We start from the raw sequence: 22,828 nt of genomic DNA on the forward strand, positions 1-22,828 counted from the left end.
AACACTTTTACTCCTGCTGTTCCTTGGAATCTTCTCCTGTCACCCACCCTATTGTCACTTCCTCCTCTCTACACCCCTGTCATTCACCTGGTGAATTCGCCCACGTTCAAGCCTCAGCCAAGGTACCACTTCCCTCTATGAAGCCTTTGTAACCATCCCTCTTGCATTTGTAACCCTCCTGCTACCCCACACTTTGTACTTGTCCTGATCACAGCACCTGCAAAGGTTTGTTGCACAGCATCTGTCTTCCTCTGCCAGACTATAAGACTCTTTAATAAAAGATCTGGGTCTCATCTCAGAATCCCGAAGCCTAATGTGGCATCTCACCCATAGTAGGTACCTAAATATTTGCAAAGGAAAGGAAGGAAAGGAAGGAGGGAAAAAAAGAAAGGAGGGAGAGAGAGACTGAGAGAACAATAGTCCTCAAAGATTTGAGATGACTCTAAGCCACCCTAGGAGACAGTTGAACTGTGAGTCCAGCATCCCCATTCGGTTGGTAGTCCACACTTTCTACAGTGTAGCCACATTCCCACTCCATGTGGCTTCCACCCCCACCAGGTACGAGTGCTCTCTTGCTGCCTGGCACTTCCTTTTGGAAGGAAAGCCTTCTAATCAGCTCCTTCACACTAGAGAAAACCCTTATCCCTCTCAAAGAAATTGCATTTTCAAAGAATTCTCAGAAAAGGAAGTGCTTTGTCTCAAATAAATCTCTACTCAAAGAAGACTTTCCAGTACTGGGGAACTAGATGAAAAAAATGGTTCATTTTAGGAAAGAAGGGCTTTGCAAACCCTATCAGGCAGGACCCCATCCCATGAGTCACACTGACACGTGACTTCTGTCAGAACGGAGGAAGAAGGCACATAGAAAGGTGAACTCTCCATCCTACGTCCTGCATCAGTATCTTCTCCCTGTGCCACTCCACCTTCCCCTTCCCTATTTTGCGTTCTCATCATGCCAAGCCCCCATCCTCAACATTCAAAGTTAACCCACGGGTCACAGGAGAGTACATTTCCTGCCCCTTCACTCTGGTCCCTATGTAAGGCTAGTTAGAGCAAAACCCCAAGACGCATGGCCTCATCTTATTACCTTGGACAGAAGCTTGGATGTTCTCATCTGTAAAGTTTAGGGAAGAAAGCAAGTGGGCTCTCAGCAGGCATCAGGACCACCTGGTCCCCCGCCCCTAGGCCATCTGGCCTTTTCAGAAAGGCACACCTCCATGAAACAACAACCCTCACAGGGTTGTTGTTGCTTTTTTTATTTTCTCAGTTGGCTCCTCCTTGTCTCTTCCTCTTCTCCGTTAAAAAAAAAAAAAAATCCCCAAGTGCCTGATCAGTGGCAAGTAAAGCTCAAGTTCTGTGATATCAAATCACAGCTTCTTCCTTACAGGTTCCATAATTCTTTCCCAGAGGCTAGAGCAACTGAGAGTTCAAAACAAACGCATTAAAGCAGGCAGAGAGTGTAATGAGAGAGAAGAGAAACCTGAGGGGATTCTCTAAAGAATACAAGTTCAATAATTAAGCCCAGCAGAGCACCTCAGAATCTGGGACAAAGAGGGATGTACCCAGGTTCCTCTCACATCCGCAAGCTGAGCATTAAGCTACTATGGCTACACAGACCTTCGGCAAATTACGGCACTTCTCCCGCTGCCTCTTCTAGCTAAGATTCTGCCCCTAAAGCCCCTTGACTGTGTGTGAGGAAGCCCGTGATGCCTCGCCAGGGGGGAGCAGCCTCCCGATGACACCCACAGCTAAGGCTGGACTCTGGAGGCCAGCCCCTTGGGAGGACCAGGTTTTCATCTCACAGATGCACGTCCTCCCTGGGGTCCTGCCCACCTGGTTACGCCGCTGGTGAAGGTGAAGGAAAGAGACCCTGGTCGTCCTTGGGACTTGAGGGAAGGGCAAAGCATAAGCCCATACACCCAGATGCTTGGAGCCATTTTCTAATGCACTCAGTGACTGGCCTTAGGGGAGATACTCTCCCTTCTGGACCTCTGGACAAGGAGCTTGGAAAATCGTGGTGCTAGAAGCCACCTCAGGGAAAATGTAGTTAAAAGCTCTCATTTTACACATGGCGAAAGAGAAGCTATGAAAGGATCCAAGTGACTTGTTGAAGATAACAACACAACAGCAGCAAGCCCGTCTCGAATCTCTGCTCCCTGGTGCCCTCTACTGTATCGCGCTGACATGAGACGATATCCTCTGACCCCTTGTGTTCTTCCATGAAACTGGGTATGCAGGGCTTATAAAGCACTTCCCTCCAAAGGTCTCTAAGTAGATATAAGATCATGCTTCTATTATGATGACACGTGGATACAGTTGACAATAGATAGAAACACTCAGAAAGCCAGTGTTTATTCTAAATTAATTAAATAAATTAGACACTAATTTCCCTATAATAGAAAGTGGATTTATGCATCATGTAGAAGGACTAGAGGAGATGATTTGTAAGGCTCTGTTCCCACTGATTGAGATTTATTCTATGCGTTTGCGTATGTTATTCCTTCTGCCTGAAATGCCCTTCCTTTAGTTCACCACGCAGTATCCCTGTTTAACTCCAGGGGGCATCATTCCCTTTGAGAGAATGAGAATTATGAGCCCTGTAACTATGCCATTTGATGGACTGTAGCGGACTGGCACATCAGTGAAGCGTGACATCGTGCCTAGGCATTAGCCAATGGCTTAGGAAATTTCCTCTAGGCTCCCAGAGAACTTTGTTTCTACCTTAGTGAGTGTCCTTACCATGCCTTATTGTCCCTTGTCTATTTAAATGTTTATGTCCCCCGCTAGACTGTGCATACTAAGCAAGGAGATGTATATTGTTTATTTTTGTATCCCAGCACCAAGGACAATGCTCGGCTCAAAGCAGGCTCTCAGTAAACACTTGTGGAATGATTTATGAAAGAATTCATCAGTCAAGGGTCTTTAAAGCTTCATACGATATTTAAAAAGTACACGGAGTTTGGAGTTAGACAAACAACTAGAATTCTGGCTCTGCTACTTGCTAGTTGTGTGACTTTGGCAAACCATTTACCCTTTCTTGGGCTTAGTTTCCTTTTCTGAGAACAAGATTAGTAACCTCACAGTAAAAAAAAAAAAAAAAAAATTACAAAATACACAAGGAAACAAGGTACTATGAGTAAGAACTAGCACAAACTATAGACACCAGAATAAAATAACCCCCTCAAAAAATCCAAGTATTGGAATTATCGGGTAAAAATTACAAAGTAGTGATGCACAATATGCTTAAAGAAATAAAAGAGACTAAAAAATAAGTGTAAGACACTATGCAAATGACCAGATTTCAAAATGAACAAGTTAGAACTTTGAAAAATAAAAAATACATAAAAATTGAAACTTTAAAGTCAATGAATAGGCTTAATGAAAAATTATACATAGCCAAAGAAAGAATTAGTGAACTGAAAAAGAAAAGTTTGAAGAAATTATCCAGCAGGCAGCACAGAGAGGTAAAGAGATGAAAAATATGTTCAGAGATTAGAAACATGGAAGGCAAAGTGGGCTCTAACATACATCTTATTAGAGTTTCAGAAGGAGAGAAAGAATATGGCAGACATAAAGACAAAATGGCTGAGAATTTTTTAGGACTGATGAAAGACAAAATTACAAAACTTTTAGCAGACATATCTATAGAGTTATGAACCACTTAATGACAGGGATATGCTCTGAGAAATGTATCGTTAGGTGATTTCATTGTTGTGTGAACATTATAGAGTGCACTTACCCAAACCTAGATGGTGTAGCCTACCACACACCTGAGCTATGTGGGATAGCCTATTGCTGCTCCTAGGCTACAAGCCTGTATAGGATGCTACTGTCAAAACAACACTAGATTAAATCATTAAAAAAAAAAAGTTGCAATCAAGAGATGTGGTAAACATAAGATGTATGAGGCTGCTGCGGGCATAACATGGCATACTCAAACTTTTTCTATAAGTAGAAACAGTATACTCTAAAATAATTCTAAAAAGCATAGTAAATACATAAACCTGTAGCATAGTCATTTATTATCCTTATCAATATTATGTAATATACATAATTGCATTGCTATATTTTTATACGACTGTCAGCACAGCAGGTGTGTTTATACCAGAATCACCACAAACATGTGAGTAATGTGTTATGCTGTGACATTCCAATAGCTATGACATCACTAGGCAATAGAAATTTTTCAGCTTCATTACAATTTTATGGGACCACCAATATACCTGTATATACAGTCTGTGGTTGACTGAAATATTGTTATGTGGTATATGACTGTATCTTTATGATTTTAGAGGAGAGAATGATTTCTTAAACAAGACAAAAAGTACATATCATAAATTTATCTACTTTTAATTAAGTACTTCTGTTTATCTAAAGACAATATACAGCCACAATTATAGGAAGATTATAAGATACAAAATCATTATAGAAAGCCAATTGCTTTCCTATATATCAGCAATGAACAATTAGAATTTGAAATTAAAAACGCACTGTTTACATTAGCATTCCCCACCAATCAGAATACTTAGGTGTAAGTCTAAGAAAATATGTACAAAATATATATAAGAAAAATTATGACACTTTAATGAAAGAAATCAAAGATCTAAATAAATAAAGAGATTTTCCATGTTCTGGATAGGAAGACTAAGTATCATTAAGACATTAGTTCTCACTGAAAACTCTTAAGACATTGATGAAAGAAATTGAAGAAAACAAAAAACAAATGGAAGGACATTCTATACTCATGAGTAGAAGAATTAATATTGTTTAAATGTCCATTCTGAAGCATTTGAGATCTTGCTCCCCAGCATATGTCGTCAGTTTGGCTCAAATAAACTCTTATAAAAATTCTCTAAAACAAAAAAAAAATATATAAGTCCGTATTACCTAAAGCAATCTACAGATTCAGTGCAGTTCCTATCACAACCCCAAAGGCATTTTTCACATAAATAAAACAATCCTAAAATTTGTATGGAATCACAAAAGACTCCGAATAACCAAAGCACTCTTGAGAAAGAACAAAGCTGGAGCACAGAAGGGAAGGGACACAGGAGACTTTTCTTGTACTGTGTGTTGGATACACACAGGGTGTTCATTGTGTTATTATTCCTTATGCTTTACACATAAACTTAAATATTCTTTTATATATTCTCAACATTTAATAATAAAAACAATTTTTAAAAAAGCATTAATAAATTAGAGAATAAAATCAGAATCCTGATTTCAGCTTTTATTAGCAGAATTAGGTAATTTGCTTACTCTCCTAGAGTCTCAATTTCCTCCTCTGTAAAATGGGGCTGATGACTACCTTAATATTGTTGAAAGGAGCAAATGTAAAAAGCTAAACACATATGGGTGGGGGTTGTATGTCTAACATCTCCTCCTCTCCATTTCCAATGTCAAACAGATAGACTCCATTTGTCATGGCCTGAGGAAGCTTTCAAGAGAAGTTATCTATTCTCTGATTAATTCTGGGACTCAGAGATGCTCCCCCATGCTTTTTGCTTCACATCCTGGTCATAGCAATTGAAGGTAAACTCAACTCTCTGTTCTCCTCTCTCTCCAAATTGAGAGCACCAGTGGGAATACAGAACAAAGGAAATGGCACTTTCTATGTAGGTCTCAGAAGGAAGAGTGGGGCCCTAGGAGAGAATGGGAAAAGGTATGTAAGCGGTCTCCTTCAAACCCCGAAAGTACCCCTAATGCAGATATATTGTATTATATGCCCATTTTTCATTAAGCCACCAACTCTAGAATGGCTGCTTATGATTATAGTTTAAATGTTTTAATGTTTAGTTATGTGACCATTTAAGTTCTTCTAGTCTGAGCCTGCAATTTGCATTTAAAAGGTGAATTCATTACCATAAATAATAGCGCACCACACTAAAAACCTAGGCAAAATGGCAATTGGAATCACTGTTCTTTATTCTCTCTTCAGTTATAATTGGCTATGAATTCGATTCCTTTGCAATACCAAAAGGTCAGATTGTTTGTTTGTTTTTCTGATGGAGTAACCATGAGATCCAGAATGCGACAGAATGAATGGCTCTCAGATACCCTCTTCTACTCTGGGAGACATAAATAAGCCTGTCACCTACAGGAATCCCCTTTCTGTTAAATGGACAGAAGGGGGGAAGGTAAAAGCAGTCAATATTTATTGGGCTTCCAACAGCTGCCAGGCAGTAAGCCTATGTTCTCTTATCTCATTTAATCCCACTGGATTCTGGGAATGTAGGAATAACTTTTCCAGTTTCACAACCAGCCAACAGTTAGAGAGATTTAGTAATCTAATTTTTACCCGGGTAAAAATCTAACCAGGGTCTCAGACTGGTGTTTAAATGGACATCTGTCCCCGCGTGATAGGAAGGAACTCTTTTCGGAATTTTTATAAGAGTTTATTTGAGCCAAACTGACAACATATGCCATGGAGCAAGATCTCAAATGCTCCAGAGAATAACAGGCTTTTTTGCAGCTTATTTTATGCATTTGAAATTAAGGAGGGAATGTAGGAACTTTACATGGAGGTGGGAGAAAGCATGGTGGAGACCGGATTACAAAATAGTTAATAAGAAATAAACTTTTAAAAAAAAGTCCGTGACCCCTGATTTCAGTGGTCTTTAAAACCTCCCCCAGGTGATTGTAAATATCCAACAACCAAGGCTGAGAACCACTAGTCTAGTTCAATCTGAACTCTTGACAGCTGAGGAAAATGGGAGCTGGTCATTACCCTTTTCAGCATGTAACTGCACTATCCGGTCTTTTGACAAAGAATCCCAATTTTAAGCGTCATGAGTTTTGTTTTGTTTTCTTTTCTTTTGGTCTTGGTCTGTTCTGCTCTCCACTGTATCCCCAGCACCTAGAACAATACTTGAATGAAATGAGTAGTCACTCAATAAATATTTGTAGGGGGAACAAATGAATATACACTTTCCTGATTTTTATTCCACAAATACGCATCAAGTGCTAATCTGTGCTGGGTACTGTCCTGGGTTCTGGGGATTCAGCACTGAAGCAGACCAAAAATATCTTTGCTGTTATGCAGCTTCCATTCGAGAGCAGCACTCTCCTGTAGAAATATATAGTGAGCCACACGTGTAATTTAAATGTTTCTGGTAGCTACATTAAAAAAGTAAAAAGAAACAGGTGAAATTAATTTTAACAATATATTTAACGCAATATATTCAAAATACTATATTAACATGTAATCAATATAAAATGATTTTTATGTTATTGAGGTATTAATTAACATACTACAAAGTTTACCAAATTATAAAAAATTAACAAGGTACTTTAATTTTTTTTTTCCACCGAGTATTTGAAATCTGCTGTGTATTTTTCACTTACAGCACACCTCTGTTTGGACTAGCCCCATGGAGGGGGTTCATAGCCTCATGTCGCCAGTGGCTGCCATATGGGACATTGCAGTTCTAGAGGGGAAGGCAGACAGCAAACAAGCAAACAAGCACGTATATAGTGTATAGTTACAAAGGGTGGCGAGGGAAGTCCTGTCTAAAGGGGGCGATATTCAGCAACTGAATGACGTAAAGGACAGAAGAGAAAGGACAGAACAAGTACTTAATCTTCCAGTATCTGGAAAATAGAAAATGTGTCTTAAGCAAGCTTTTGGATATGCTTTGTAGTACCTGCTCATCAACTGTCAGGGAAATTGTAAAGTAACATCCGAAGTTAACAGAGCCCCCTCCCCAGGCCTCTTCCAGACCCCTCTCCGGGAGGGCTGAACCCGAGACCCTGCAGTGAGCTCCTCCAGTCCCAGAAGCAGGCTGGGAGGCAACACTGTTTTCTTTCAATAGACTTGCAGCAGAGCCAGACATCCTCCAACTTACTAGCTGACATAAGTGAGGTCCAGAAGACAGTATGTTCCTTCTGCCAGCAGTTAGGATGAACTGTAACACGAAAGCATTTTCCTGAAGGGCAGAGAGATCCTGTGTAATTGAGAGCCACTATGAGAGTTCTACGACCCTTGCCAGCTAAGCTGAAAGGATGAGGACTCTCCATAGACGTCAGAGATAAAGGTCTCTCTATGGTACACGGATCGCTAATATGTTACCATGTTTTACTCACACGAATGTGGGCATTTTAAAAAGAATCATATATTACTATATACTATATATTGTTATATTAATATAACCATGCATTACTGTTACAAATATTACTAATCATATATTACTTAATACTATATTAAGACCTGTTTTTTATTTAAATTAAAGTTTATTGGGATGACAATGGTTAGTAAAGCTACATAGGTTTCAGGTGTACAATTCTGTAATAATAAATACATCATCTATATATCACATTGTGTGTTCACCACCCAGAGTCAGTTCTTCTTCCATATATTAGACTCTGTTTACCGTCTTCTACCACCCCCCTACCCCTTCACCCTCTGGTAACCACTGAACTATTATCTATAAGACCTGTTGTCTTAAAGCCAGGTGAAATGGATTACTAAAAATGACATTTTAAAACCCCTCCTAGCTGAAATACTACCAAGATCCATATAGAAAATATTTAAATACTTATCATTATAAACACTATATAGCATATTAAATATCATGAAATAAATATACATTTTTATTAATCTATTTAAATACCTAAAATAATTTTTTCAACACCTGCTTGGGGAAGTTGATATGCTGAGATCCATAGATTTCTCATCTTCAATGGTTTTTTAGGTGAAGGGATTATAATTCATTCTTTTCATCCTCCAATTAATACAACTATCCACCGAAACCCAAGATTTCATGTGCTAAGGACAGTTACTGACTTGTTTGCCTCTCCTTAGTTAAGCCTATCCAATTCAATTAAATGAGAAGTTCATTGGGAGAAAATATTAATAAACAGATGGTGAAAAGACATTTATTTAGGGCCATCAGAATAACTGCCAGTGTAAAGACAATAGTTATAAGTTTAAGTAATATTTTTAAATGATATTGTCAATTTGCCAGCAGTTATCATAAAATACAACATAAATGAATTTATCTTCAGTGTGCTTTTTAATTTTATTTTTGATCATTCCTGTCACTGTAATTGCAGCAGAATTTGCTTCTTAAGATTAATATAATTAAGGAATTGTATATGACAACAGAGTTGACATTGCTCAGCAAAGAGGCATGGAATAGAGTGGTTAACAATATGGGTTTGCCTCATACACAGTTAGTGGGAATGTGAATTAGTGCAGCCACTATGGAAAACAGTATGGAGGTTCCTCAAAAAGTTAAGAATAGAACTACCATATGATCTAGCAATACCTCTTCTGAACATTTACCTGAAAAATATGAAAACATTTATTTGTGTAAAAAAATAATAAATAAATATATATAATATATATTTATATATAAAATATATATTTATATAAATATATAAATATATTTATTTATGTATAAAATAGATCTCTCTCTCTCTCTCTCTCTCTCTATATATATATATATATATATATATCCCTATGTTTATTGCTGTATTATTTATATCTAATTGCCAAGGCATGGAAACAACCTAAGTGTTCATGGATGGATGACTGGATATAGAAGATGTGGTAAATATATACAGTGGAATACTACTCTGCCATAAAAAGATGAAATATTGCCATTTGTGACAATATGGATGGATCTTGAAATTATTATGCTAAGTGAAATAGCCAGACAGAAAAGGACAAGAACCATATGATTTCATTTATGTGCACTATAAAACAAAAATTAACAAACAAGTGAAACAAACAAGAACAAATTCATAGATATAGACAACAGAATGGTGGTTACTAGAGGGAATTAAAGGACAGAGGGAGTGCAAAGCAGGAAAAGGGGGTCAAACATGTGGAAGCGAAAGGAAACTAGATTTCAGGTGGTCAGAATGCAATAGAGTACATATATGTCAAATTATAGTCTTGTGCACCTGAAAATTACATAATGTTATTAACCGATGTTACCCTAAAAAACTTAATATTAACTAAAGAAAAAAAGAATATGGGTTTGAATTCTGTCCTTTACTCATTGGTTTATGGCCATGAATAATTAACTTCATTTGAATCTCAGTTTCCTCATCTGTAAAATGGTGGTAATGATAGTACTTGCCTCTAAGGTTTATCTAAGCACTAAATAAATATGAGCTCAAGCAGCTAAAAAAGAATGAAAGTTGCAAAACTTGTGATGATTTTGCTAAGTAAAATCATGACCAAGACCATTCTATATCCACAGTATTTAAAAATTTGAATTAACAGAATATTGTCTTTATTATATTATCATGTTTTGCTGTAGGATTTACTATTGCAAATATTTTATATTAATTTTGTTTTATTTAAATAAATATTTTAGGTATTAGTAAATTTTTGTACCTATGAGTTGCAAAATAAATGTTTTTGTTGTATATGGCGATGGCAGAAGTAGGGGTGGGGAACAATGGACTTTGCATTAGGGTCCATTTTAAGAGTTATAACCCCGAGGGGAAGAATGCTAGAATTAAATCAGGAAGACTGCTTGGAGGAGGTGACCCAAGAGTTATAATTTTAAGGAGGTGGTATGTGATCCACAGTAAGGAGAATTTTCACCAGGGCTTTGGTAGGCGGCTAACCTCTGGCTCTCCCAATCAATGATGCACGCGGAATTCAGAAAGCCCAGCCTGAATGCTCTGGGCTAAAGTTTGCTGCAAAATTTTCACAACAAAGATCTCAAAAAATATGGTCTTTTGAGTAAATTGTGTAATTCAAACTTAGGGCATTAGATTAACAAGTACACCTGATTTAGAAGTTGATCTTATAGATGATGATCACAAAGTTATTTGTGATTACATCACAATATTATCTTTAGTGCTGTGGTAATTCACTAGTTTTTATGACAGAGTGAAAAGAAAGACACCATGTCTGTGTTAGAAATAAAACAGACCTTTTCTGGAACTGTTCTTGCATACTTGTTCAGAACCATTCCAGGACACTTCTGGTGCCAGGAATACAGAGCGAAATAAAAGATACTGTGGAACAGATACTAGCCCAGGGTCCCCGAAAATACAAGTCACCTGTTTGATTAAGGCCTGGCAGTTCTGAAGTTCATAAAACTACACTCTGGCCCTCCAGTCGATTTCCCCTCCAAGCTCTCCCAGCCCTGGCTCTGTCAACTAGCCAGTCCTCTCACACCTTCCTTGCTCTCATCGTATTGTTAAAGGTACCTGGGGCACAATAATCGCCACTGGGTCTTCAAGTCTTCAAGATGATACCGTTCTCTTCCACAAATGAAATTCCAGGATCCTTACCTTCAAAAAGGCGAGATTTTGTTTCTCTTCTGTTTTCAAATTCGGAAAGGGTGTCAAACTGCATTTCCTTGGCTTTTTAGCATCCATTTCAGTCCTGCAGGAGAGAGAGTAAAAACTAAATTGGCAGGAGGACAAAAATATAAGTAATGACCCCACACTCAGGGATGCAAACAACATAGGACAGGCTTGGAGGAGAAAAGGTGGCAGGCTTCAAAACAGTGGCTGAATCACTGCTGCTCCTTTTGTTTCCTTTCTGGTGGCCAATGAAGGGAGGAGAGGGGCTATCTTGGTATTAGACCTCGTGTGCTGAGGGCAGAGTGAGACAGGAGGCAAAGAAGGAAGATGGGCTCATGTGGTGGGTTCCCCAAGCTACCTGCAAAGGTACACCATTCTCTTGCCACAAACACCTTTGGCCCTAAAATATAGATCTATTAGTGGTTACTCAGTAGCTTAATGCCTATAGAAAAAGAAAAGGGGGACAACTGGTAGAAATGCTGTCGTGCATCTCATTTGGCCATTTTTGTACCTTCTTCATGCAGAGCACAGTTCTACAAATAATTAACTCATTGCAAGATGAAAAGATAACTCACGTATGTGTATGGAATCTAGTTAAAGTGGTGATTTCTGTAAGTGGAAGGTAGAGTCTTGTAGGGCTCTCATGCCACCGGTATACTCCTGTTATAATAGCAGACCACTACTGAAAATCCACTTTGAGTCTCTTGGAAGTCCCTTTTCAGCCCCTATCACTAGAAAGAACCAAGGAAATTAAGAATACATGAAATAGGGACAGAATAGGAACCAATGCAAATGTTATCATGACTTTTAATAATCACTCCATTGGTAGGTTCTTGCAGACACTATAATAAATAGTGACAGCATCACAATTTTGAAGTTATTCATAGGATTGGAGACAAGTCACACCAATAATTATTGCAGCATAATGTTGAAACATCAGACATTACTATATATAATGACAAGTTTAAAAATATTACACATATATTTCTCGTCAAGATGGCAGAGTAGGTAAATGCTGTGCTCGCCTCCTCTCAGGACCACATCAAAATTACAACTAAAGTACAGAACAACCATCACTGAGAACAACCAACGTGGTCTAGCTGAACAGAAATCCTACAGCTAAAGACATACAGAAGAAGACATCTCTAGACTGGTAGGAGGGGCAGAGATGTGGAACAGGCTGGTCTCACACCCATGTATGACAATAAAAATCAGGAGGGATATCTTAAGTGCAGAGATCCCTTCCCGAAAGAGCGAGAGATCCCAGACCCACACCAGGCTCCCGAGCCTAGGGTTCCAGTGCTGAGAAGAGAAGTCCCCATAACTTCTGGCTGTGAAAGCCAGTGTGGATTGTGGCTGGGTGAGATAGAGGGCAGCTAGAGTCCCAGGTGATTCTCTTAAAGGGCCCGCACACAGACTTACTCGCTGATGGACTCTCTGGCTCTGAGCTCCAGCACAGGGAAAGCAGGTCAAAAGGTTCCAGGGATGTACATAAAGAAACTGAATTGTCTGGCTTCAAGGGTGAGGGGCAGAGGCACAAGTTTCTCCCAGACAAAAGTGCTGGCAGAATCTATCATTTCGTTGTGGAGCCCTCCCCACTCTGGGCCTGCAGACGTAGGCAGCCACGGTATCTGAGTCTCCATCAGCCTGGCTAACACCATTCATCCTACCCTGGTAATTCACTGAGACACTGCCCCACCCAATTTTTGGACCCACCCAAGCTGATTCCAGTGTCTTTCCCATACAAATGGCCTTTCTTGTTCATGCTACAAACTTTCCTAAAATCTCTCCAAGGTTCACAAAACCCAAACAAGCAGCATCTGGCTTTGGTGTGTACTGTACCTCTTGCTGAGCAGCCCCAAGTGGGGCACTAGTGGCAATGGGCCTTGGTTCATGGCTTGACCTCTTTGTGGCTCATGACAGATGGCCCTGGGCAGGGCACAGGCCACAGCAGAACTTGGCCTGTGGAAGGGCCCCTCCCAAAGGGGCTCTAGGGCTGGTACACCTGATTTCCAGGTTCAAACTTCACTGGAGCATCACCTGGCCGCCTCAAAGGACAACACACTCAAAGAACACACGGCAGGAACCAGAGCCTGGCTAAAGCAAATCTTGCTCCATAGGGTCAGCCCCTGCACAACTGTTCCTCCACTGTAGTCACAGCCAATCAGCCCGAAGGTCAATCCCTCCTACTAATGTGCAAAAAGCAACCAAGCCTCAAATACAACAGGAGAGCACAAACAACCCATACAAGGGACACACCTGCAGCACCCAGCTCAGGTAACCAAGGAGACTGCACCACTGGGCCCCACAGCACACCTACTACAATAGGTCACTTTACTAAGAATGGGAAACATAGCAGCCCTACTTAATACATAAAAATAAAAATAGGAAGGTAGTCAAAATGGGGACACAAAGAAACATGTCCCAAATTAAAAAAAAAAAAAAAAAAACAGAACAAAGCTCCAGAAAAAGAATTAAACAAAATGAAGACAAGAAATCTACCAGATGCAGAGTTTCAAACACTGGTTATAGGGATGCTCAGTGATCTCAGGGAGAACTTCAACAAAGAGATGGGAAACATAAAAATGAAGATAGAAAACATAAAAAAGAACCACTCAGAAATGAAGGATATGTTAACTGAAATGATGAATACATTAGAGTGAATCAACAGTAGATTAGATGAAGCAGAGGGTCTAATTAGTGATTTAGAAGATAAGGTAGTATAACACACCCAATCAGAACAACAAAAAGAAGAAAGAATCCAAAAACTTGAGGAGAGTTTAAGAAGCCTCTGGGACAACATCAAGCGTACCAATATTCGCATCACAGGGTTATCAGAAGGAAGAGAGAGCAGGGAATTGAAAGCCTATTTGAAGAAAGTATGATGAAAAACTTCCCTAACCTGGTGAAGGAAATCGACATACAAGCCCAGGAAGCAAAGAGAGTCCCAAACAAGATGAACCCAAACAGCCCTCCATCAAAAAACATTACAATTAAAATGGCAAAGGTTAAAGACAAAGAAAGAATCCAAAAAGCAGCAAGAGAAAAGCAGTTAGTTATCTACAAGGGAGCTCCCATCAGACTATCAGCTGATTTCTCAACAGAAACTTTGCAGGCCAGAAGGGATTGGCAAGAAATATTCAAAGTGATGAAAAGCAAGGACCTAAAACCAAGATTACTCTACCCAGCAAAGCTATCATTTAGAATCAAAGAACAGACAAAGAGCTTCCCAGATAAGAAAACGTGAAAGGAGTTTATCACCACCAAACCAGTATTAAAAGGAATGTTAGAGGGAATTCTAAGAAGGAAGAGAAGGAGGAGGAGATGGAGGAGGAGGAGGAAAGATAAAAAATATTAATAATAAAATGGCAATAGCTACATATCTATCAACAATTACTTTAAATGTAAATGGATTAATGCTCCAATCAAAAGACATAGGGAGCTGAATGGATAAGAAAATAAGACCCTCACATATGCTGCTTACAAGAGACTCATGTGAGATCGAAAGACACACACAGACTGAAAGGAAAGGGACATAAGAAGATATTTTATGAAAATGGAAATTAAAAAAAAGCTGGGATAGCAATACTTATACCAGACAAAATAGACTTTAAAACAAAGGCAATAACAAAAGACAAAGAAAGACCCAGTAATCCCACTTCAAGGTATTTATCTGAAGAAACCCAAAATACTACTTCGAGGGGATGTGTGCATCCATATGTTCATTTCAGCATTGTTTACAATGGCCAAGATATGGAGGCAGCCTGAGTGTCTGTTGATGGATGAATGGATAAAGAAGAGGTGGTACTTCTTTATGTGCAATGGAATATCGCTTGGCCAGGGAAGGGAATAGGTTCTTGCCATCTGTGGTGGCATGGATGGACCTGGAGGGTACTGTGCTAAGTGGAGTATGTCAAATACAGAAAGACATATGCAATGTGATTTCACTTACACGTGGGATCTAAAGAACAAAATAAACAAACAAAACAGAAACGAACTCATAGATACAGAAAACATTTTGGTGGTTGCCAGGTGGGAGAGGGGTTAGGGGTTGGGTGAAAAAAGAGAAAGGATTAAGAAGTACAAATTGGTTGTTACAAAGTAGTCATGGGGATGTAGGGTATAGCATAAGGAATATAGTCAATAATATTGTAATAACTATGTATGGTTTCAAATGGGTACTAGGTTTATCAGTGTGATAGTTGGGAGAGGAGCTGGGAGGCAGGGTGAAAAAGTTGAAGGGATTAAGAAGTACAAATTGGCAGTCATAAAATATTCATGGAAATGTAAATTAAAGCATAGGGAATATAGTCAATATGGTAATAAATATGTCTAGTGCTAGGTGGGTACTAGTCAAGGGGAATCACTTCTTAAATTATACCAAGGGTGCCCAAAAAATATATATGAGTGGCACTGGTCAACGTTGCTCAAACAGTAGTTCACTGTAATCAGAAGTGTCTGGACAGTGATGGTAACCACTTTGAGCACCTCTTGTAATTGCATAAGCCAAACGTGACTTGTATTCATTTTTTGTTATCAGTATATATTGAGTGTTACAATTTTGATATAGTTTTCCTTTCTTAAAATGTGTATACATCTTTTTGGCACTCTCTGTACAAATGTCTAACCACTATGCTGTACACCTGAAATTAATATAAAATACTATTGAATGTCAACTGTAATTAAAAATTTTTAAAAGGGGAGAAAACAAGGTGAAGGGGAATTAGAGGTCCAAATTTCCAGGTATAAACCAAATAAGTCATGGGGATGTAACGTGTAGCATGGGGAATGTAGTCAGTAATATCGTGATAGCATAGTAAGGTGTCAGATGGTTGCGAGACTTATCATGGGGATCACTTTAGGTATATGGACGTTGAATAACTATGGTGTACATCTGAAACTAATATAATATGTTAGCTATATTTTAATAAAAATATGTTAAAAATAAAAATGTGTCACATATGTATTATGGAATGTGATACACTAATTTTTTAAAATGAGGCAAATTTTTATGTATGTCTGGAATACATTAAGTAAAAACAGAAAAATATGTATAATTCCATATTTATTTAAGAAGAAACATAATGTTTACATGATCTTTAGCAGGCATATTGAAGGATGTAGAAAAAATAAACTGTAAAAAGTTTACTGAGAAGTGGGGCTGGGGGAGGTGAGTGGGAACATTAATTTTAACACACACGCACAATAATGTGAAGAAATCCTATGCAAAGGCGAACAAAAATAGTTCTCTGCAGATGATCATGGTTTTACTTCTTCTTTCCTTTCCTTCCTTTCTACAGACATTTGCCGAGACAATTCCTACAATAAAGCAGACCTGGCCTCTGCCCTTAAGCAGGGCTCATTATCTAGCAGAGGAGACTCCTGGGAGCAGGTCGTTAGTGTGCACATGATCAGGCGGTAATACCGGCCTGTGCGAAGAGCTAACGGAGAGCACTTCAAGAGGGTGACTAAGTCTGTTGGAAGAGCTGAGGAAGCCTTCACACCTGAGCGGAGTAGAACCATCCTTGAAGAATAAAAAGGATAGGAACAGAGTCAAGGGCAGATGAATGAGACTGTGCAAGGCACAAAAGTATGAAAGAGCATTGCCTTCTCCAGAAATTTTGACTATAATCACTGGACGTTTCTGGTGGAGGGCCCAGTAGGGCATTGGGGCCTATGTGGCTATTCTAAGGGTGACAAGACTCGATTTGCATTTTAGGTCCACTCTCTGACAATACCATGGAGCTCAGGTAGGAAGCCGTCTTGAGCATCTAGGCAAGACAAGATGAAGGCCTCCACCAAGGCAATGACATTGGGGGTAGAGTAGAAGGATGAACTTGGGAATAATTTGGGAGACAGAACTGGTAGAAATTTGGCCATCAATTCAATGTGGCCAAAATCCAAATACTGGGCAAGAATGAGTACAATTTTTCCTGCCCAAGCTCTGTATCAAATGCTCCCTCCATCTGCTTCACAGGGAAGCAGGAGACAATAAAAGTCAATTTGCATCTTTCCAACCAAGTGGAGCTCTTTCTTCTGTTTGGTTTTGATAGCTCTGTAGGTAAAGAGAACATGGAACCCAAAGAAAATGCTGAGGAATCTTGGAGTCTCGTCTCAGTGCTGCTACAAATAGATTTTGAGCAAATCACTTATCTTCTTTATACTCAGTGCCCCCATTTGTAAAATGATGAAACGACTAGATGACCTCTAATTTTCCTTCCAGTTCTAAGCTTCTTTGATTCTATAACTCTGTAAAATATTGCCAGGTTGGGAAGCAAAGTTCTGTTTTGACTGATTCCATGCGTTTCGTCCTTCGGAAAATTCTGTGGATATCACAGACTGTGTTGTGCCTTTCTTTCTTAATGTATTCCATCTGGCTTCCATCTAATCCATTACGCTTAACCTACACTCAAAACTTCACAAATCTACTTTTTGTCCTCAAAACCTGTGGTGAGCTATGTAGGAAGGAATTAAAATGTTTTATATATTGTTTGTACTTGTTATGGGAAGGATTAAAGACAATGAATAAACTCTGCTTAGAGCTAGAGTGAATATGGCTTTGAGAACTAAAACTAAAATTGAAAAATTCCTCTTACTGTTTTACATGAAGATCAGAGTTTCCCTACCAATCTATACAAGCCTATACCAATTTCCTCCCTCTGGATTTCAACACTTTTGTCTGTGGGGACCATTTTATCACTTGGTCAACAGCTTTAGTGTTAATTACCTTGGGCGTATACCAGGGGTGCCAAAAAATGTACACATTTTAAGAGAGATTATCTGTGTGTTACTTTTCGAAGTTGAATTGAATTACGTAGCAATGTGTAGTATGATGTTCACTCAAAAGATGGAGTTAATCAAATGAATGCTCGCGTCATTCATTGTATTACCATTTTAATACAGTTTTTTCCTTTCTTAAAATGGGTATACATTTTTTGGCACCTTCTGTATATTTTCATCTCATCTTGATTGTGAGTCTTTTGGGAACAGGGATGATGAGCTTGTATTTTATTTTATTTTTTTTATATTCATCATAGGGTTGAGGACAATGGCTTGCCTATTGAAAGCACTTGATACAAATTTGCTGAAGAAAGAGAAATCTAAGATAGTTTAGATCAATTCATCAAAAAATTTTAGAACACCAACTGCAAGCCAGATACTGTGCTAAGCATGAAGTATTCAAAGATAAATAACACAGAATCATTGCTTTCACCAGTTCAAAGTCTGGGGGGCAAGGCCAGTGTTACCGCATGATCAGTATTTTATACATAATGCACTATCCATGTATACTGAACTTCACTGCCCAGAAAGGAAAGATCTGTTCTGAGATATTCCTGTTATGATTTCAGTATTTCCATTGCACTTGTCAGTAGCTTGATCTTTATGCCCTTGTGGGGCTGACTACCTTTGGGGCAGAAATTCTGGCCAAGTAGGATGTGCAGGGATTCCCTTTGCATTTGTGATGAGATGATGTACGTAATGTATTTAAGTTTCTCAGATTTCTGCCAAAGAGAACTCCTCGGCCTCTGCAGTTCTCCCTGAAACTCTTAATGGTCCACAGAATCACAGACTCTTCAGAGCTGGAAGAGGTTCTTGCCCATTTTCCCACCTCCTGGTAGGAATCCTCTTTAGATTAGAGTATCCTCAGTGATCAGTCTATCTTTGCTTAAATACGAGGTGTTACAATTAAGTTTGCGAACTTGCCACTGTGCACTTACATTGCCAGCACTGTACAAACAGCTCAGTAAGGTTTCATAACCTTGGTATATCGGTGTCTCACAGCTGTATTTGTGTTGATGACTGGCACTCATTATTGTTGTGTGTTTTTGTGTGTTGTTGCGAGAATGTCTGAGCTTAAATTAGAGCAACGGACAAACATTAAATTTCTTGTTAAGCTTGGCAAGAATGGAAGTGAAATCAGGGACATGGTTAGTCCAAATTTATGGGGTTAATGCCATGAAGAAAACAGCACTGTACAAATGGACTAAATGTTTTTCTGAGGGGAGAGAACGCATCACTGATGAAGAGAGGTCAGGGTGGCTGGTAACGAGAAGAACTGACGGAAATGTTGCAAAAATTCATCAAACTGTGTGTCAAAATCATGGGCTGACTGCGAGAAACATAGCAGGCCAAGTAAACATCGATAGAGAAACAGGAAAATCTTAAATGAAAATCTTGGCATGAGAAAGGTGAGTGCAAAAACGGTCCCGAAGGAGCTCACTGATGAACAAAAGCAAAGGAGAGTCAAAGTTTGCCAAGACCTTTTGGAGAAGCAAGACGATGCTTTGGGCCATGTTATCATCATGTTTCACTGGTCATGAAACATGGTTGTACCGATACGACCCTGAAACAAAGCGTCAAAGTGCACAGTGGAAGTCAGCCAATTCTCCATGACCAAAAAAGTTCCGTCAGTCCAAATCAAGAGTCAAAACGATGTTGCTAACCTTTTTTGATAACAAAGGGATTATTCATTATGAATTTGTACCAACTGGACAAACAGTTAACCTAGTTTACTATTTGGAAGTGCTGAAAAGGCTGCGTGACAAAGTTAAATGACCTCAACTTTTTGCCAGCAATTCATGGCTCTTGCATCACGACAATGCACCAGCTCACACGGCACTGCCTGTGAGGGAGGTTTTAGCCAGTAAACAAATAACTGTATTGGGACACCCTCCCTACTCACCTGATCTGGCCCCAAATGACTTCTTTCTTTGCCCAAAGATAAAGGAAATATTGAAACGAAGACATTTTGATGCCATTCCGGTCAAGGGTAATACGACGAAAGATCTGATGGCCATTCCAGAAAAAAGAGTTCCAGAATTGCTTTGAAGGGTGGACTAGGTGCTGGCGCTGGTGCATAGCTTCCCAAGGGGAGGACTTCAAAAGTGACCGTAGTGACATTCAGCAATGAGGTGTGTAGCGCTTTTTCTAGGATGAGTTCGCGAACATATTTCTGTGCCAGAGCTCACCGCTTTCCCAGGCAGCCTGTTTCACACGCAGCTGTTAATTCACATATGGCTGGTGCTTGGTAAGTGTTGGTTGGAAGAGATAATATTGACCAACATGTCCTCCACTGACATGTGTAATCCTCTGCAAAGCAACAAAGGAAACACCTACCCTCTCTACTACTCAAGAGTTCTTGAATATTGAAAACAGTGGCTTTTTGCCTTCCCAGCACCTCCTCACCTCCAGGCATTCATTTCAAACCCCTCCTCATATGATGGAGCATCCAAGCATATACTAGAGAGTAGTGTGATTATCCCTCTGTTTTCTAATTTTTTTATGACCTCTCTTAACATGACTAGTTTTCTAGTCTAGACTATGTTCTAATCAATGCTAAGTCAGGCAGTGAGACCTTTATACCTCTCATCTGGTCACTATATTTCTATTAAAGCAGCCTAGACCAGTATTTGCTATCTTTTTAGCTATCACAACACACTCCTGTTGGGTTTGGGGTCAGCTAAACCCCTGACTCCCAGAACTGAGTCCTCCCAAATTGGAGAAGCAGCATTCCAGCCAAGTTGCTGACAATATGGAATTGGAGAGAAAAACATCCGGGAAGAGTGGCTGGCACATTGCTAGACTCCTTTCAGGTTTGTCATTACCCTCTTGATAAGGATTAAAACAAGGAATGCAAATAAGACTCAAATCACAGAAACAATCAGGCACAGTCCATGTTTGAAGAATTCCTTAGAACTCCTAGATTTTATGTACCTACCACATGTAGGGGATTAAATCCCTCCAGCAAGACTGGCCACAAAAGACATTTATATGTGTCGTTTCATAGTTTGAATTTGCCATTTAAATGGCCCCATACTTTTGCCAAGTCCACTGAATCCCGAACAGTGAAGCTTGAATTAAAATTGTTGCCCGTCAGTCATTTAAAACATGTCAGAGGGGTCACAAGTTACTTAAGCCCTGAACTGGCTTTTGGACTTTTCAAACATAGCAAATACCACAAATTAACTACAGACTTTTAAAAAATCCCAAATTTTGCGTCATTCGTACTCTTTTTAAGGAAGACAAATTGCTAACACGGGGAATCACCCCAGAGCGGCACGTGCTACCTGAGAGGCAAGTTGCTTTGATCCACGCATGCCTTAACTCGCGTCACGGAGTGGGCTCCGGGTGGGCTCCGAGCTGGCAGGACTAAGGGCTGCGTCGGAACAGGCTGGTACCAGCCAGATCCTCCTCAACATGAAGCCAGTGGTCGGGGACTCCTTTTTGATCAAGGGGACAGGGCATGCGGTAAAGACAAAGAAAGGGGGAAGAAAGTTTTGTGCCCCGAGTGGTGAGTGGTCGGAGTCAAGGCTGAGAGCAGTTTCAGGGGAGGTCTTATGAGTTCGCAAACATCCGTCGCTCCCCGCCCCGCACTCAGCCCGAAGTCAGCGAGGCGACGTTCCATGAACAAAGTTTATCGATGGCGTTCTGCATCTGTTCAGAACAAGATCTACACACCTGCCCCTTCCTCTGCGCCGACCCACAGGCCCCTTTCTACTTTTGTGTATTCTGTACCCCTTTCATTCTCCCCGCTCCCCCCACCTCCTTCCCCCATTGCCCCAGAAGCTTCTTCCCCAGGGAGGGCCGCCCCAGCCTGCCTGGTTCAGCCTCTCGAGGGACCGCGAGCCCCAGCGGCCTCCTCGTCCTTACTTTGTTCCGGTGGGAGGGGCTGCATCAGGCTGGCGGTCTGCTCGGCCCCTGCGGGGGCTGGGACCGTAACCCGCCAAGTTCAGGTGGAGGACCACACCCTCCTCCCGTCGCTATAGAAACTATTTCCGCCCTTTTTGTGACTCCGTAGCTGAAAGGACTTAAGGCCCAAACCACCTTTCACATCAATCTAGAAAACACATCTCTTTTCTTCCTACTCCCATTTTCTTGCTCCAGTTCTTTCAAGTTTGGAACAAGAATTGCAGGACTTCCAGAGGACAGAGAGATGACGGAGCAGACCAGATCCTGAAATTGTCCTTAGCCCCCTCCTCTTCAAACTTCGTGGTTAGCAGAAGCTCATAGCAGTTCTGGATATAATGTATTCATCAGATGAACAGCTTTTGAGCACTTACTCTGCATCAGGTTTTAAAAGCAGGAAAACCAAGGAAAGTTATAGTTGAATGGCAGTAGCGTGGCCTGGAGGTACACAGTCTGGGCCAGAGGAAACAGACATGCAAATAAAGCTTTCTGAAAAGAGCCATGTGTTCGAGGACAAGTAGGAATTAGCAACGTAAAGAAGGCAGATAAGAGCCAGTCTGAAGGCCCAGGGGCTGGGGCTGAAGGCCCAGGGGCTGGGGCTGCATGCCACCACCACGGGTGCCAGAAGGCGTCGGCCAGATTTGAGATATCTTGTGAACAAAATAGGCTAAGGTTTGCGTGTGTGGATTTTCAGCAGCGGGGTGTTCAAGCTCAGATTTTATTTTAGAAAACTCCCTCTGGCAACAGTGGCATAGAGTGTAAGCCACAGTGGGTTAAGAAGCAAGGCAAGAGTGCTTGTTAGAAGCAGTAAGTGTGATGTTTCGGAGTAATGGACAGCAAGTCGAAGGAGAGGACGGTTTTGAACAACCGA

General features: G+C 40.2%; 1 protein-coding gene across 1 annotated transcript in view; it reads right to left on the reverse strand.

The window, feature by feature from the left end:
• The window catches only part of DYRK4 (dual specificity tyrosine phosphorylation regulated kinase 4), a 42,041-nt gene extending 30,697 nt beyond the window's left edge, over window positions 1–11,344 (reverse strand). The window contains exon 1 of the mRNA XM_033117868.1: window positions 11,257–11,344. Coding sequence (XP_032973759.1) covers window positions 11,257–11,343 — 87 coding nt within the window. The 5' untranslated portion in view covers window position 11,344. The remainder of the gene's footprint in view (window positions 1–11,256) is intronic.
• Window positions 11,345–22,828: the final 11,484 nt, after the last annotated feature.

Source organism: Rhinolophus ferrumequinum, chromosome 10, assembly GCF_004115265.2.
Source record: "Rhinolophus ferrumequinum isolate MPI-CBG mRhiFer1 chromosome 10, mRhiFer1_v1.p, whole genome shotgun sequence".
NCBI classification, from domain to species: domain Eukaryota; kingdom Metazoa; phylum Chordata; class Mammalia; order Chiroptera; family Rhinolophidae; genus Rhinolophus; species Rhinolophus ferrumequinum.